Below are 18,085 nucleotides of genomic sequence, written 5' to 3'. Positions count from 1 at the left end.
ATGGAATACTACTTGGTGATGAAAAAGAATGAAATCTTGCCACTTGCAACAACATGGATGAACTGGAGGGTATTATGCTAACTGAAATGAGCCAATCAGAGAAAGACAGACACCATATGATTTCACTCGTATGTGGAGTTTGAGAAACCCAACAGATGAACATAGGGGAAGAGGAGGAAAAATAAGATAAAAACAGAGAGGGAGACAAACCATAAAATACTCTTAAATACAGAGAACAAACTGAGGGTTTTTGGAAGGGGGTGCTTGGGGGGAGGGTAGGTTAAATGGATGATGGGCATTAAGGAGGGATGAGCACTGCGTATCATATGTAAGAGATGAATCACTGGGTTCTACTGAAGCCAAGAGTGCACTATATGTTAACTAACTTGAAAATAGATTAAAAGAATAAAATTTAAAAAAGAATATATTTGGTTGTTTTGTCAGTAGAAATTAAATGGTATAGACAAAAGCCTGGAATACTGAGGCCAGCAGACAGAAAAGCTGACCGCTTCTAGCTCCTAAACAGTAAGAGATGGAAATTTAAAACACTGCGTGACAAACGCTCAAGATGTTTCAGTTGATTATAGTGAATCATGGAAAATATCTGATTAAATGTGTGTTCCTTTGTTCCAGTCAGCTTCAAGGAAATCACTATCACATTGAAAGAGAGAGCATGGGGGCAAGGAGGCAGAAGATTATGTCTTACCAAAGCAATTGTAAGACTGTATCTTACAAGAAAATTCGAAGACTGTCTTACAAAAGAACACTGAGTAGGAATACTGGCAAATGAAACAGTCTGGGTGCCAATAGATTAGAGTTTACCAATGTTTTGAGGAAACCGTATTGTCAAAGAAACCACAAGCTTGTGTAAAAAGCCCAAGTTCGTTAGTTAAGCCATAAAACAACCTCTGGCAGGAAGTTGCATTGCCCCTAGGACGAGCAGTCTCCCCAGCTCCCTCTTTATATGTAGCCAAGGAGAATAAGGGTCCAGAAAGAAGCCCTCCGGAGGATGATGCAGAGGATCACAAAGGATAATAATGGTGAGAGAGTCGCTGCTCCAGGCTAGGCAACCCTGATGTCGAAGCATTGGTATTTCAGCATTGTAATACCAGTGTATCTGTGGAACGGTGACTACGGGGGTCTCTCAGTCTTGCCTTTCTGAAGGGGTGTGCTTATTTGTTTACTGAAGTTATCTTTTGCCTGATCCACTTTGCACATTTGTAGGTTGGCATGGGCATGAGATAGACAACTTGCTTTTTTAGTTCACAGGTCTTCAAGTCTAAGAGAAGTTTTATCTGTTCTTGATGGAGAGGACTATGCAATACAATGGTAGATTGAACCACATTCACAGGCTGGACCCTTTCCCATGGGTTCCTACATCCTTCTGCCAACAGACTGCTGCCTGCCCCACTCCCTACAACTGCTCCAGACACACCCAGATGCATCTGAATCTGGCAGTCCTGGTTCTCAGGACACCAGGCTGTCCCACCAGAACCATGGCTCTGTTACAGTTTGGTTAAGTGACAGGTTTGTCCAAGCAGTGACTCCGCAGATTTTCTGAATATCCTCCTTTCTGTTCAGCTGTCAGTGCCGAAGTCATGCAGCCCGATTTGTTAAATGTTTTCTGTCCGGTGGTTGGGATTTCAGGGATTTCACCAATGCAATGGTAGATTGGACTTTGCATTGTCTTCCTTGAGGATCAGTTGAAGGCGTTTTCTTGTGGGAAGAGGGAACAAACAAGTGTTTAATGACCAGAAGAGTATACTTTGGTGGAGATTGTTACTGCTCACCATATGGGCTCACCATGGACTCCTCTAAAAATTTTTTTTAATGTTTATTTTTTTGAGAGAGAGGGGGGTAGAGTGGGAGCAGGAGAAGGGCAGAGAGAGAGAGAGAGAGAGAGAGAGAGAGAGAGAGAGACAGAATCTGAAGCAGGCTCCAGGCTCCGAGCTGTCAGCACAGAGCCCAATGTGGGGCTCAGACTCACAAAACATGAGATCATGACCTGAGCCGAAGTCGGATGCTTAGCTGACTGAGTCACCCAGGCGCCCCACCATGGACTCCTTTAAATTTCCCAGCTTGCAGTGTTGGTCAGTAATTTTCTCTTCTTAATGTCTTTCCAATATCAAGGTATCAAGTTTTGCAAGCTTTATAAAAATGAGTTTGGATGTTTCTCTTCCTCTATTCTCTGGATGCACTTATTTAGATCAGCATTATTTGTACTTTAAATTTTTGTGAAGCTATTTTGGGCTGTAGTTTTCTCTGTGGGAAGAGTTTTAATTTCAGATTCACTTTCTTTGATATTGGTATTGGTGTTTTAAAATTTCTTCTTTTGGTAAATTGTATTCTAGGGAACCTGTATATTTCACTTTAATCTTCCAATTTATTGGCATGAATGTGGGCACATAGAGTGCCAATTTGTTTACATAAGTTGTTTATTATATCCTCTCATTATCCTATTAATGTATAGAAGATCCATAGTGATATCCCATTTTACTGCTAATTTTTTTAATATTTATTTTTTGAGAGAAAGAGTGAGCAAAGGAGTGTGAGTGGGGGGGACAGAGTGGGGGCAGAGGATCTGAAGCAGGCTCTGTGCTGACAGTAGAGAGCCTGATGCGGGGCTTGAACCCACAAAACAGTGAGATCATGACCTGATCCAAAGTTGGATGCTTAACCAACTGAGCCACACAGATGCCCCATGGTATCCCATTTTAAATATTTGATTTTGGTATCTGTGTTCTCTCTTTGCCTCTTTTCTCCCCCCCTCTAGATTTTTTTTTTTTTTTTTGCTAGGGGGTTATTAATTATATTAATCTGTTAAAGATTAAGATTTTGACTGTTGATTTACTGTTGCGTGTATTTTTAAAAAAATGATTTCTGCTCCTATCTTTTTGCCTCTGTTCTCCTTTTGGAGGGGGGGTTTGCTGTTCTTTTTCTAGCTTTTGAGTTGGAATCTTAGATCATTGGTTTTCGACCTTTCTTATTTTTTAATATAAAAATGTAAAGGTATATCTTTTCTTCTAGGTACTGCTTTAGTAGTGTTTCTGGCCACACCACCTCCCTTCTCCCACACATCAAGTAGTGAGAAACTCCTAATGGTGGAAATGTAGGATTGAACCTGCCTGAATCTCTGAGTCATTGTTTGGAGGAAAGCCATGCAGGAGAGCTACCTGGCCTGCACTGGCTTGTGATATCAGCAAGAAGCCTAGCTCTGATGTGTTTAGCTACTGGGTTTTCTATATGGTTTGTTTATTTGTTTGTTTTGTATATGTTTGCTATAGCCTAGCCTATCTTGTCTGATACAGGAGGACTTGTCTTATATCAGTTCCTGTGTTGGTTTGCATGACAGTTTGCTATGATCTCTATTCTTTTATACTCCCAAATATCAATATTATGAGATTATTGTTATAAAACATTTTCACTGAAGATGTGGGGAGATTGTGAAGGGGTATTACAGCACAGAAGACAATCAGAAACAACATTACATGTAATATGCCTTCCCCTCCCTCCCATAGGGAATTTTTCATTGTCTTTGCAGTCTGGCATTGCCCTGTTGCCAAGATTTGGGGTTCTCTTCTCTGTTTAGACTCTTCTCTTCTGGTTCATATTCTCTCTTCTTCACATACCTTTTATTCCAGAGCACCCCAAACTCTCCAACTTCTACATACAGCTTTTCCTTACTTTGGATAAAACAAAATTCCTGGTCATAGTGTCTTTTCTACTGATCAGAGCACATCCAGAGGTCTGTGGCAGAGAGGTGGCTGTGGGCAGCCTGACGGATGGTCAGAGTAGGGACTCTGAGTGGAGAAGATTTTCCCCCAGGACCTAGAGTTGTATTTTAAAAAGTCTTCTTACTACTTTCTTTATATGTCCACATTTTTGCTTCTTTTATTTCATTTGTTTTATTTTTCACATAGTTGAAATTCTGCTCTGCACCCTCCTTTTATGACTTAATTTTCTATCATGAGTATTTACTATATTCATATATGATCTTGGTAAACATTATTGTACATTCACATTTTTTTTCCTCTTTAAAAACTCAATGATCAGTCCTAAGGGGTATAAGAAGGACATGCAATTTCCTGAAATCCCAAGCACCAGACAGAAAACATTGAACAAATCGGGCTGCATGACTTCAGCACTGACAGCTGAACAGAAAGGAGGATATTCAGAAAATCTGCGGAGTCATTGCTTGGACAAACCTGTCACTTAACCAAACTGTAACAGAGCCATGGTTCTGGTGGGACAGCCTGGTGTCCTGAGAACCAGGACTGCCAGATTCAGATGCATCTGGGTGTGTCTGGAGCAGTTGTAGGGAGTGGGGCAGGCAGCAGTCTGTTGGCAGAAGGATGTAGGAACCCATGGGAAAGGGTCCAGCCTATGAATGTGGTTCACATCGTCCTGGCCCCACCTCAGACGGAGGGGCTATAATGGAAAGGGGGTAAAAGCATGGCAAGTTCACTGAAATTTCTGTGGGAGTATCAAGCCATCTTCCTTTGTAAAAGGCGAAAGATTTATACGATTTGAAGAGAAACCAGAGTATAAGCCATCTTCCTTTGTGTTCTCTGCAACAGTGGCCCACAGAGGACAGGGAAGGGATGGTGGAAAGATGTTCCCTCCCTCCTCCCCAATGGTGGATAACCCTGGAAACGGATTGGACACAGTTGCCTGAGTAACTGAACCAGGCAGCTGAACCAAACTATGTTTGTCTGGAAAAGGAGGGTCTAAAGAGTTGCCATAAGAACTGTCCATGACTTCAGTGTTAGCCTGATCGAGTACCAGTCACCAGCTAACCAAAATGCAAGAGAGGTCAGAGGGCCAAAGTGGTAACTCAGCACTGTTTCCAGATCCTTGGTTTCAGAGCAGAGACTACAGGGGCAGGTGGGCTCAGCCAGGTGTCTGCAGCCATCAGGTTCATAGGAAGGCCTTCAGGCCAGGTTAGAGACAGGAAAACCCTATGCTGAAGAGTAACCCCTACATAGGGGCTTAGCGAGGGGTCTGCATACATAGATAAGGCTGTGAGGAAGAGGACTGGCAGGACTAAAGAAGTTGACCTTGTAATGAGACAATTAAGATCACCGAGAGTCTGGCTTTATTGGAAGCCTGCCATGTAAATAGTGCTGCTGCTCTTTCAACTTGCCCTTTCAAGCCCAGGAAGATAACACCTTGATGTTATGAGTCCTTGAATGTTGTACAAACCCTCATATCTTCATACACCTCATATCTTCATAAATTGCCCTTCTATTAAATTATCTGTTATATCAATTATCTCGATATGAATATACCATCCGTTTGCTGCTGGGACATTACCAACACAGTGCTATTCTGTTGATGGCTCTGGGGAAGCCCCGTGGGACCCTGGCTCTCAGCAACCGGCTCTGGAGATAGAGGATGAGGATGAGGTTTAAATGGTGGATACCTGAAGGGAGGTGTGTAAGGAAGGCACAACAGGTAAGGACAGAGATTGTGATTTCATCGTCCTACTTCAGAGGTCCCTGGTGGGAATGGAATCTGGCCATGCATTTAGCCCTGAAATGTTGGGATGGATAGAGATTAGATAGATCTGATTCCATGCAGGGTGGGGTGGCTCTACTAGGAGGCAGAAAGGGTAAATAAAGACCATAGCCCAGGACCATGAATCACCCAGATCTAATTCCACTTGCTCTGTGGAGCAGAATCAGGAGGGCAGACTCAGGGAGGATAAGTATTAAGTTTTGAGCCCATGAGGAAGGAGTAGGGTGCATACCTGGTCGGAGTGCCTGCACAGGGTCTAACACCAGTGAGCCCCTCTACAAATTTGGTGGAAGAAATGAATATGCTTACAAAACAGCATAGGGAGGACATTCTTCTCCACTGACTTTCAGAATATACTCACATGGAAGGAATGTTTGAGAGAGGCAGTACTGGAATTATTCAGAAAACACAAAGAGTTGGGGAGGGTGAGCATGAGGAATTTTATAACAGGTTTGTTATAAATTTAATAAATACTGGAAAAGTGACAGGGGTTAGGAAAGTTGATTAAACAAAACACCACCCTAGAACACTAAATCTGGTTTTATTTACCCAGGTCATGTGGTACTTCCCTTAGTAAACTAAGGAATTTATAGACACTGGAAATTGAGTTTTTACTGTGTAAATTTAGAATGTGCAATCATGAATACAGGACAGAAATAAAGTGGAGGGGAAATGGCTTAGGTTGTTCTCCTACATTCTCTAGGGCCTTTGCACATGCTGTTTCCAATGTCTGGAAACTTCTTCTCCTTCCTCATACCTGGAAGAAGGTCAGGTTTTCTTGTTATGCTCTGATATAACTCTTGTACTGTTCCTTCACAGATAGTATAAGCATGTAAGTCGTGCTTTCATGTGGTCATTTGATCAATGTCCTGTCTTGCTTCTTAGCTGATAACCTCCATGAAGGCAAGGGCTGTGTTCTGATCACCATTGTTTCTCTAAAACCCAGTGCCTGACACCTGCCAGATGCTCAACAGGTATTTCATAGGTGACTGCCTGAAGAACTTTTAAAGCACGCCATGTTAAGACTGGCTTCCCAAGGAAGAGGAAGTGAAGCATAACATAATTCTGGTAACCTTGGGCCTATATTTCCTGCATTTCTCTGTGTAAAGACATTCTGACACCACACTAGTGGAGTGGGAGCATGAAACACCAGCATGGTAACTGCTGACATCAATTTTTGATAAGGAAGGGTAGTGAAGACTTTAATCAGGTAGAATCCTGCCCTCATAGCATGAGAGAAAAATAACTCCTTTGATTCCCCCCAAATTGCCAAAAGGATCTCACTTAACTCAGAGGTCTTGGATCTTGGAGTGACTCCTACAACCATGCAAATATCATGGTGCACGGAGATTGATCTGGAGAAGTTCTGAGGTGGTGAGGATATCTAACTGCGCTGTGTTGATATTTTTCTCTGCTTTCTTTGATGTGAGGTTTTAAGCCTGTTATAATCAAGTTAAGCATGAAAATCAAATGGCAGTTGTATTTGGAAAGGAAGGCTATGCCTTGGCAGAGTTATATATGAGAAAAGAAATACCAATGTCATTGGTCAGTGATGCTACAGGGTTGCTCAGTGTGGTCAATGGGGGATAAGTGGAAGTGTGATATGGTGGCTTCATTAAAAGATATTTGCTACATACCCTCTGACTTTTAGTTTTCATTCCTTCCATTTCCTTCTTTCCTTCCTTCTTTCCTTCCTTCCTTCCTTCCTTCCTTCCTTCCTTCCTTCCTTCCTTCTTCCTTGCTTCCATTCAGAACATTCAACATGAGATCTACTGTCTTAACAGATTTTTAAGTCTACACCACAGTATTGTTATCTATAGGCATCATGTTGAACAGCAAGATCTCTAGAGTTCTTCTATCATGCATAACTGAAATTTTATACATGTTGATTAGCAACTTCCCATTTCCTCCTCCCCCAGCCCCTGGCAACCACCATTATATTCTCTGCTTCTATGAGTTTGACTATTTTAGATAACTCTTATAAGTGGAATTATGAAGCATTTGTCCTTCTGTGACTGGCTTATTTTACTTAGCATAATTCCCTAAGATTCATTCATTTTGCCACATATTGCAGAATTTCCTTCATTTTAAAGGCTGAATAACATTCCATGCTATATATATTTCACATCTTCTTTATCCATTCATTCACCAATGGGCATTTAGGTTTTACCCACATGTTGGCTATTATGAATACTGCTGCAATGAACATGGGAGTGCCAATATCTCTTGAGATCCTGATTTCAATTATTTTGGATAAATATGCAGAAGTGAGATTGTTGGATCATATGGCAATACAACTCAATAGCAAAACAAAACAAAACAAAACAAAACAAAACAAAACAAAACAAAAAACCCCAAAACCCACAAAACCCTAATAACCTGATTTTAAAAAGGGCTAAAGACTTGAATAGACATTTCCCCAAAGAAGAGAATGTTTAGGTCTCTTGTAATCAAGTTAATTGTAGCATTGTTGTCAAAGGTCAACAGGTGTATGAAGATGTTCAACATCACTAATCATCAGGGAAATACAAATCAAAATCACAGTATCAACTTACACATGTCAGGATGGCTAGTCTCAAGAAAACAAAAGACAACAGGGTTGGTGGGGATGTGGAGAAGTTAAAACCCTTGCACACTGTTGTGGGAATGCAAAATGATGCACCACTATGGAAAACAGTATGAAGGTTGATCAAAAACTAAAAATAGAATTACCATATGATCTTTCCTCATTTATTGCTCCATGAAACATGTATGTAACGGCTGAAGATCTAGCTATAGGCTCTTAGCAAAGGAAGGGGGATGGTTAATTCCCACAAGGATGAGGGCCACACTTGAGGGATGGTAGGGTGGTGGCTGGAAGAAGTCCAAGGATTCGTGAAGTGTCCATAATTCCCAACTCTGAGCTATTTAGTGAAAGAAAGAAGCTTTTATTTATCTCATTGCTAGTTTAGGAATCTGTTACCCTTACCCTCAGCTGAACCTAATTCCAATTAATTTGAGAATACTAAATTATTGGTAAGCCACAAGCTTTGGCTATGTTTATTTAGAAAGGATTTGAGCTTTGCCATAGGTCATGGGAATTGATTGGCTCAAATGGGGATTATCTGGAATGTGATGTAGACATGAAATATGCAGATGAACCAGTGACTGAGGCTTACCTTTTGGGAACAGTTGACAGAGAATAGATACTAGTGACATGCAAGTGGTTTACTTCTCTTTCTCAAAGGCTCAGTCTTTAGAAAAATCGTGAGCGATGGGAACTTCTGTCCACCTTGAGCTGTTTGGGGCTTATCCAGCCTTCTCTCCAAGATTTCTGAAGATTCCTGGGAGGAACTTCTGTGTCATAGTAACCTTTGGGTACTCTTTCCTCTTTTTTTTTCTGGGAACTGCCCTTCCTTTTTTTTCCTGGGTCCTTTCAGCATGGAACATGACTCTTCTTTCTTTGGTCCCTCAGACCATCTTTTAAACCACTTTTCCTGAAGGTTTATGGATACTTGGATAGCTGATAAAGAGCCATTTTCCCTGTTTGCACTTAATGATGTAAAGAAACAGTGGAGCTGTGAAGTAACAGGTTTTTAAAAATTCAAGTTTTGATATTTTTTGTTCTTTCAACAATTTTTTTATTGTAGTAAGACATATAGAACATAATACTTGCCATTTTAACGTGTACAACTTTACATGCACATTTTACATGTACAATTCGGTGGCATTAATTATGTTCACAATGTTGTGCAGCCATCACAATTTTTAAAATATTGATTTTTCCAAATCAAATTCTTATGCAGAGTCATCCTCCCTCAGCCAGAGGTGTTATTATTCTTAGTGAGATCAGAGTTAGGCTCATTCAAATAACAGGAATACAGGAACTGGAAAAATCCCTATGCTTCCCTCTGATACAATTTAAGCTGTTCCCATTTCTCCAGATGTCCCTGGTAGAACCCACTGACCTGAGGATGGATTGGGTGTTGATGGTACAGTCAGGAGTCTAATACTCAACTGGGAAGCAGATACTGAGGGATAGGACAGCTATATACTCTTGCCCTGGCTCAGCCTTTAACCCTATCACTCACTGAATGGTTGGGCAGGCAGTTCTGAACTAACAGGAATCAGGAAGAGGACAACCTGGGTTGGAGGAATGCTAGAAGCTTCAGCCAGGAGGGATCTTGGGAATGAGTATGACCTAAGGGGAACATGTGTGTGTGTGTGTGTGTGTGTGTGTGTGTGCGCGCGCGCTATGCAATGGGGTTGCATATCTGGGAGATGGAAATCACAGCCTCATCTGTGAGCTCTACTCTGCCCACCACATTCTCCCCCCTCCCAATTCTAGAGGGCCATAGTCATGCTAGAATTTGACATCTGAATTTCAAGTTATAACGTAAAATATGAAGGGAGTTGAAGGCAGATGATTTGGGGAGTTCAGACAATGGGTTGAATGAGCAAGGCTGTCTGAGGCTGTGACTTCCATTGTACAAGTCCAGCTGCACAGTCTCGCTAGAATGGTGTAATGGCTGATGGTGGAGTTTTGGAGAGTATGAAAGACACACAGACATGGGGATGAGCTAGTGGTAAACTGGAGAAATAGCCTAGAATAATCTTGTGCAGAGTCCTAGAGGAAAGGCAGAGACAACAGGCCATTCTTAGATGGGGAAAGGGACTGCTAATTGCTAAACTTCAAGTTAACTACAGAGACCATGTGCCTATGAGCACACGGGCATGTCCCGGGGAGTGTCACCCTCCTGCCTACTGAAAGAGAGAGTGTTCTGTGCTCATATGCTGCTGGCCCAAGGTTCAAATACTCACTCACTGACCCTCCTGCACTATGCAGACAGGAATGACTGAGGGGCTTTGAGCCCAAGGTCTCTAGCCACCCCAAGACTCAATGCAGTCCTACTCCTCAGCTCTCCCCTCTCCCTCTGCTTCCTGTCACAACAGCGTCATTTCTGGCCCCAAGTGCATATGCTATGGGTCTAGGTCCCAGCTCTAATTCACACTAATTTTCAAATTGCTCAGGGTCATCTCCCTCCTTTCTAGAAACCCATTTCAGAAAGAAGGAAACAGCTATTAACTGTAAGGGCACTTTTCTGCCCACTGCCCATCTCTAGCTTGCTGAGGGCTGATTGATGACCTGAGACATAAATTCCTGGGGGAAGGATTTGAACCTCAAATTGGAGTGAGAGGCAGGTGGGGGGGAAGGTGTCCTCCCATTATGCCACAGCATCGGCAGGGGCCACAATGCCCTTCTGTGTCCAGAGCCAGGAGCACTGCCCTGGGCAATCTTCTTCCGGCCACCATGTACTCTTCCGAGAGACCTATTTCTGCCTGTTGTCAGACCATATGCCATGATTTCAGTCCACTCAATTAGTAGAAGGCTCTAGGGCACTTTGGTTTGAAAACTAGATGTATTTGATGAGGTTCTGCTAAAGCACTCAGAAGCAGAGCCCCTTTCTTATTGTCTCCTGGGAGGAAGATTTTGGCTTCTATAGCCCCGGAGACTGTAAAAGGAGAAAGAGAAGTTGGGTATTTGGAGGCTGCCATACCCATCTTGGATGTATGTGTACAATGTCACCCAGAGGAGAGCATTAGTAGGGGTGGAGGGTGGAGTAAAGATCCCAAACACTTCTGGGCTGCCAGAAATGTTCAAATAACACCCACACCCAGTGGTATTAGGAGTCAGAGCACTGCTGGAGGTAACCCACAGCTCTGATCCCAGTGCTCTCCAGGATGTTCAAGTCTGAATGACTGGAGCATGGGGCAGATGAGAGGAGAGGACTCAGGATGTCTGCCACTGGTGGCGAAAGCATGGAGAAGAGGCTGGTTGATGCTGCTGGGGGTGTTTGGAGGTTGGCTATATGGTTGGATGCAAGTTGCAGACATGTTTCCCTTTACATCTTTGCCATAATTTTCAACGATGGCATTCATAAAGAAATGCTTCTTGTGACCTACTAAAGGAGAGACATTGTTTACAATGTGAATGGCTTATAACATGCTGCAGTTTTTATGTGTAAAAGTAACCACTGATGGAATGGCTGCCCTGACTGGAATACAAAACTGGGAGTTGGGAGCAGGGAGGGGTGAAACTCATCAATTGTATCATTCATTTACAAATTATAATTTCTTTATTGTAATTGAAGTTAGAAGAGCACAAAACACTATATGATGCCCATAGTATGACTGATTTGAAACAAAGTCTTAAAATACAGTAGAATCTTTACAATACTTTGTAATGAAATGTGGAATGAGACTGTGAAATCTTTGTTTACTGATTATCTCAAGGTAGAGAATTTAAAAGCTGTGGAATTTAAAGATGAGTTTAACAAAAGGACAAGTATTCCAAATTTGCTGACCTCTGATGTGCTGGCTTGTGATTGTCACAGATGCCTGTAGACATATGTGCACGTGCACACATACACACACACACACACACACACACACGCACACATACAATGTATCCCTTCAGATAAAGGTGATATTTTCCCAATGAATATAATTGTGTTTTAAAAGAACCATGTTAAAGGGAAAGACTTTTGAAAACTGATGTTTGGAACTGTTTCCATTTTCATGTGATTTTAATGCCAAAATGAAATGTCATTGTCATGTATATGGACTGTGCTAACCATAGTCTTCAAAATTAAGAAATACACTTTTAAATACATTTTATAATCTTCCAGATGAAGAGTTGTTAAAAATATTCACACAAATAACTGATGACAACATCATAGAGAATGTGGGCTTCATGGAGAAAGAAGAATCTTCTGGTGGAATTTCACATTTGTGAAATTGGTAGATGGGATTTAAACAGAGAATTGTGATTTAGTAAGTGTAGTCAAAGAATTTTTCTATTTGGGTCTATTTATCTTTGTGAGATATCTTTTTGGCAGGGGGCAACAACAACCATTAGGACTAAGTATTGACACTACCTGAACTTAAAAAGCATACTTTGTAGTCTCATAAAATACTAAACTAAGATTTATTAAAACCATTTTTAATCCTGTTACTCTCCCTCAACAGGTTTTTGCAAATAACTTTATTTAAAAATTTTTAATGCTTATTTATATTGAGAGATTGTGTAAGCAGGGGAGGGGGGGAGAGAGAGACAGAGAGACAGACGGACAGAGAGAGAGAGAGAGAGAATCCAAAGCAGACTCCACAGTGCTGGCGCAGAACTCCACTCATGCTTTAACTCACCAATCGTGAGACCATGCCCTGAGCTGATATCAAGAATCAGACATTTAATCAACTGAGCCACCCAGGCACCCCACAAATAACTTTAAAGTGAAAGGAAAAAGATATATCTCACCATTCATTAAAAATTAAGTATCTTTGGGGCACCTGGGGGGCACAGTCCGTTAAGCATCCGACTTGGGCTCAGGTCGTGATCTCATGGTTCCTGAGTTGAAGCCCCCACCCCTCCCCCCAACCCTCACCGTAGGTCTCTGTGCTGACAGCATTGAATGCTTGGGATCTTCTGTCTCCCTCTTTCTGTGCCCCTTCCCCACTCATGCTTTCTCCCTTTCTGTCTCAAAAATAAATAAACTTTATTTTTTTTTTATAAATTTTTTTTCAACGTTTATTTATTTTTGGGACAGAGAGAGACAGAGCATGAACGGGGGAGGGGCAGAGAGAGAGGGAGACACAGAATCGGAAACAGGCTCCAGGCTCCGAGCCATCAGCCCACAGCCCGACGCGGGGCTCGAACTCACGGACCGCGAGATCGTGACCTGGCTGAAGTCGGACGCTTAACCGACTGCGCCACCCAGGCGCCCCAATAAACTTTATTTTTAAAAAATGAAGTATCTTCATCTTTACCACATCCTTTGGCAGTTTTAGGTGTGCTTTATAATACACAATATATTAATACAGTTGCATGTTTGTATCATTTATAAATAAGTAAATTGTAAATATCAGGCTGCCAGTTAGAAGGAATAAAACCTGGTACTTAGATGAGGCAGCCATGTGACAACAGTTGGCACAGTGAGGACACAGTGGGTGCTCACTAATGACTAGTTCCATTTCCTCCTTTGGTGACAAATTTGATGTGCGAGATGAAAAGGAGAAAGAGTCAAGGATGGCCCCCGCAGTACAGCCTGGGGAGTGGGAGGTGGTGCTATCACTAAGACAGGAAACACGGGAGCAGAGGCAGGTTCTGGTATGTTCTTGGGAGGAAATTAGGAGTTTGAGTTTGGGCCTACAAACCTCTAGTGGAGATGGACCCCAGGAAACTGATGTGCTATCCGCAGCTCTAGGACTTCCTGGGCTGGAGATGAGGTTCAAAAGTCGTTAGCAGTCGGGAGGTTGTTAAAACCGGAGGACTGGATGGGCCCGCAGAGGACAGAGGAGACAGGCAGCTGTGGGACCGGGGGCGGGGCGGGCCCCCCCCCAAACCACAAGGAAAAGCCAAGCCTTGGAGGCCAAGAAGCTGCAGTCACCAAGCTAAGTAGAAAATTTGGAGAGAAAGCGGCAAGCGCCAACTCTGGAAACTTTTGTACGCCTAGCGCTCCAGGGAGGAAGGTGTGGTCAGCAGGTTCAAATGCAGGGGAGGGGGGAAGAAGGGGCTACACGGCACCCATTGGATTTAGCAACTAGGAGGTCGGTCGGGACTTGGAAGGGCGGGTGTGTAAGCTGGAGAGTGTTGGAGGAGTATGTGAGTGGGTGTATGTGCGTACGTGTGTGTGAGTGTGTGTGTGCGCGCGTGCTGGGAGGGGCAGGAAGGTGATCAAGGGACCAGACGGAAAGCCGATGCTTTCAGGTCCGCTCAGCTACAGGGAGTAAGTCACCTGTCTGGGGGCCGTGGCCCCAGACTCTTACCTTGAGAAACGTCCTGGCCGGGGAGGAGGTTCGGGCGAGTCCGAACACTGCGGGGAGCGCTCTCGGGGCCCGGCGGGTGGCAGGGGAGGCGAGGTCGGAGGAGCCCGGCTGGAGCCTGACCCCGGGCTGCGGCGGGCGCGTTTCCGGCCGGCGGACAGGGCGGCCGCCGCGCCCCTGGCGCTCTCAAGTTTCCTGTTGGCAGCGCCAACCCGGCGCCTCAGGTAGCGGCGGGCAGGCCTGGTTGGCAGGCGGCGGGCAGGCGGACCTGCGCGGCGGCGGCGGCGGCTCGCCCCTTGCCCCTCTGCTGCCCGCTCGTCGCCTCTCCGCTCCGCGCCCAGGTAGGGCACCGACTGGGGCGGCGCGCGGCTGGCGGGCTTCCTCCGCGAGGAGGCGGCTCTCCTTCTCCCGCCCGGCCGGCGCGGGGCCTCGGAGGTACGGCAGCGCGGGCGCTTGAGCTCCGCGGCGCCGCGGCCGCAGAACGCTCGGTCCACACCCCTGCCGCGGGGCTGCACCGCGGGCTCCCGGTGAGCAGGAGGGGGGGGGGGCGCGGCCTGGCCCCGGCCCGGCCCCAGCCCGCTGCGGTGCCGGGCAGCCCCTCCGCGGCGCTCGCCTTGTGCCCTGCTCAGTGCCGCCACCTGCGCTCCAGCCCTGCGGGCCGCCCCCTGCGGGCCCACGGCAGGGCCCTGGCACCCGAACCGGATGAGTGCGCGCGATGCTGCGCTGCTGACCTTGGGCCCAAGGCCCCTGCTGCCCAGGACGCGAGTCGGAGTGCCCCGAGGTCGGAATCTCGGCTCTGGGCTTCCCAGCCTACTCTGGCGACGGCGCTGACCCCGGACTCAGCCCTGCCTGGGTTCTTGCCTGTATTCCTGCCTCTCTCTCTGCAGTGGCCTGAGCGCCAGAGACCTCAGGTGAGCCAGCCTCATCTCAGCTCCCTGGCGGCCTACATTCGATTCGCAAGGTTTAGAGAAATTAAGGGACATGCCGCCACTTAAGCTCCCGGACAAGTTTCTAGGTGCTTGAGGACTGGCCAGATGCCCACTGCTGGGGTGGACTTCCACCTAAAGGCAGGGGAATGGACAGAATGGCAGGGTGATGGGTTCAGTTGAGGCCTTCATCCTTACCTCTTTTGGCCGTCTCCCACCATGGGACATGTACTGGCCTCTGAAAGTCTGCTTTCTGCCCTTGCACTTCCTGGTAGCTGCTTTGCCAGTGGAGCTCCCACGCTCTTCTTGGCTGGCAGAGGCCTCTGGGGTGAATTTCGAGGGACTGTGGAATAGAAGAGGCTTGCTAACTACAGTGTCATTTCCTCAAATTTTTAGGTCTCTGTGTGTATCTGGAAGCTTGGGGGTGACAAATTAGCAAAGAAGCCAGGTGAAAGCTGCGAGGAAGGAATTTTAGTGTGGTCCTGAGCCCATGTTGGCTATCCCCCTTGACGTGGTGGCTAACAATTGGCCAGCTTCAGGGAAGAGCTGTCAGCAGCTGGAGCTCTCATGGGAGAAATTCCTCCCCTGGCTGTGAAGCATCAATGCTGAGTGGTAGTTGAGCTATTGAGCCAGTCAGACAGAGCCCCTATCAGCTCTCACCTCTCCAAGTGTTGACAGCAGGTTTGGAGTAATGAGCTTGGCCTGGTTATAATTCTGGGTGAAACTCTGAGGGTCTGGCTTGCTGTGAAAATGATGGTACCCCGCTGCCCTAAGAATCATGGAGTTTGCATCAATGGGTTGCTAGGAGACTCTTGGACCTCTTAGCCCCTTCCTCAGCATACCCTCAATCCTTCTGAGATCCTAGATAAGGGATGAGTAGCTTTCAGCTAGGTCAAAAAGTTCTTTTAGAGATGAGGCCTATTTTTCTTGTCCTTACACTAGGGGAATCACTCTTCAAATGGCCTCAAAATCAATCCCAGATATTGAAAATATCATGGGCAGATAAAATACAGCCTTAGGATTAAGCAAGTAGATACCTATACTCTCCTAAAGCTACTCATGGCTGTCCTGGTTCTTTCCTTGAATATATTAATCTCTTAGATCTTCTGAGTGCTGGCTGTGTATCAAGGAGAGCAGACCATATCTTTGGGCTTTGATATACAAGGGGCTAAGGCATAGGAAGATGGGCTCATGGCTGGAGCACTAGCCATACAAAGTCAGCAAGAAGTATCAATCCTAGAGGAGGAAGCTATTTCTCCTGATCTGGTTTCACATTCAAACGTGGTTTCCTTCTCATTGCTCCCAAATAGGAGCTTGAGAGAGTGCCTGGCACACAACAGTGCTCAATAAATAATGTTGAATAAAAGGACTCAGTGTCTGGATGAAACTTCATGTTTTGTTTTCCCAGTTGGACTCTGTCTTGTACCGGATACCATGATGACGATGATGTTGATAAATAACTTTATGATATAAAGCACATACTATGTGCCAGGCACTATTCTAAGCGTATTTACATATGCTAACTAAGTTATTCTAGCGTATTTACATATGCTAACTCAGTTAATTGCCATGACAACCTATGAGGTTGGTGCTCATAGGGAATAAAACTAAGCCAGAGAAATTGAGTAACTTGCTCAAGGTCACGCAATTAAGTTGTGGAACAGGATTCAAACCCTAGGTAGTCTGGCTTGAGTCCATATACTTAACCATATACTGTACTGACTCTTGACATCCCCATAGATGGATTAATCACTTAGCTTATTCACTCATTCATTATTTTATGCATGCATTCATTCATTCAAGGAATATTTATTGATACCCACTATATTCTAGGCATGGGGATACGATAGTGAATGAGATGAACAAGATCTGTCATGGAGCTGATTTTTAGCAGGTGGAACCCTTTTGTCCAACTGCCGTGTGAGTCATGCACACCTCAGGAAGACAAAGAAGGAAAATCAACTCCTATCAGAAAGCTCAAAGCATCATTTCAGAAAAAGGGAGAGTAGTATATTCCTTGGTGAGACATAATTTGATTCTAGCCTTTCCTGTCTTGGAGTTTGTGAGGGGCACTTAAGTGATAAAAGTGATGCAGTCTGGTCTCCTGGGAAGGAGATACAGGCCCTGGGCCCGGTTGTCATAGATTGTCTTAATTTTTATTCAAAAAGGAAATAAGTCTTTGAGCTTGAGACCAGTACTCCTTAGTCCAGGGAGACTTCTGGGCCACAAGGAGCAGTGACATATTAAGCTCAAGATGGATTTGTGAGGTCATGAGCAAAGTTTGCACTCCCAAGACAAGCCACATTTTCTTCGTAAACTGCCACTGTTCTGGAGGGTCCTCTATCTCTTTGGCACTAGCAGGACCCTTGGCCATTGTCCCCACCTACGTTACCTTCGCTGGGCTGCTGCCCATCTCTGTCCAGACCTAATGGAGTGAGTCTCACACCCCTACCTGGGCCTCAGGAAGGCAGTTTTCTCTATGTTGGAAAATGAAGGCTCAAAGCGGAAGGCATTTTCCAAAGCCTATGCCACGGATATTAATAGGTGTTTTTTCCTATGGTGGTTATGGTCAGAGGGTCAAATAGGTGTGTTGGGCTAAACAAAGTCAAACAGCTTTCTTTACTATGGGACTCTCTGCTAGTAGAGATTGTGCATGAATCCCCGTAAGGGATTATTGTGTGCAGCATTTTCCAAGCCTTCTGTCCTTTTTTTTAAATTGTTTTTAATGTTTATTTGTTTTTGAGAGAGAGAGACAGAGCATGAGTGGGGGAGGGACATCAAGAAAGAGAGAGAGAGAGAGAGAGAGACAGAGAGAGAGAGAGAAGAGACACAGAATCTGA

At 44.8% G+C, this 18,085-nt stretch overlaps 2 protein-coding genes across 6 annotated transcripts in view; one reads left to right on the top strand and one right to left on the bottom strand.

Annotated features, from left to right (window-relative positions):
- Positions 1-332: 332 nt before the first annotated feature.
- Positions 333-17,619, bottom strand: LOC121018290 (basic salivary proline-rich protein 1-like). Its single transcript, XM_040457010.1, has 5 exons — positions 17,444-17,619; positions 15,906-16,014; positions 15,444-15,588; positions 14,323-15,157; positions 333-1,716 (listed from the first exon to the last, which is right to left on the bottom strand). The coding sequence occupies exons 1-5, from the start codon at positions 17,617-17,619 to the stop codon at positions 1,653-1,655; spliced, it is 1,329 nt and encodes a 442-aa protein (XP_040312944.1). The 3' UTR covers positions 333-1,652.
- Positions 1,022-18,085, top strand: part of AMPD3 (adenosine monophosphate deaminase 3) — a 60,557-nt gene continuing 43,493 nt past the window's right edge. The window contains exon 1 of one of the 5 annotated variants that reach the window (XM_040456889.1): positions 1,022-1,040. The gene's annotated coding sequence lies outside the window, so the exon portion shown is untranslated. The other 4 variants (XM_040456895.1, XM_040456892.1, XM_040456893.1 and 1 more) reach the window with 4 other exon arrangements.

This window comes from Herpailurus yagouaroundi, unplaced genomic scaffold (assembly GCF_014898765.1).
Source record: "Herpailurus yagouaroundi ecotype Mexico unplaced genomic scaffold, PumYag 218, whole genome shotgun sequence".
NCBI classification, from domain to species: Eukaryota; Metazoa; Chordata; class Mammalia; order Carnivora; family Felidae; genus Herpailurus; species Herpailurus yagouaroundi.
The sequence above is the reverse complement of the archived record's forward strand: the minus strand, read 5'-3'. Positions and strand labels throughout refer to the sequence as shown.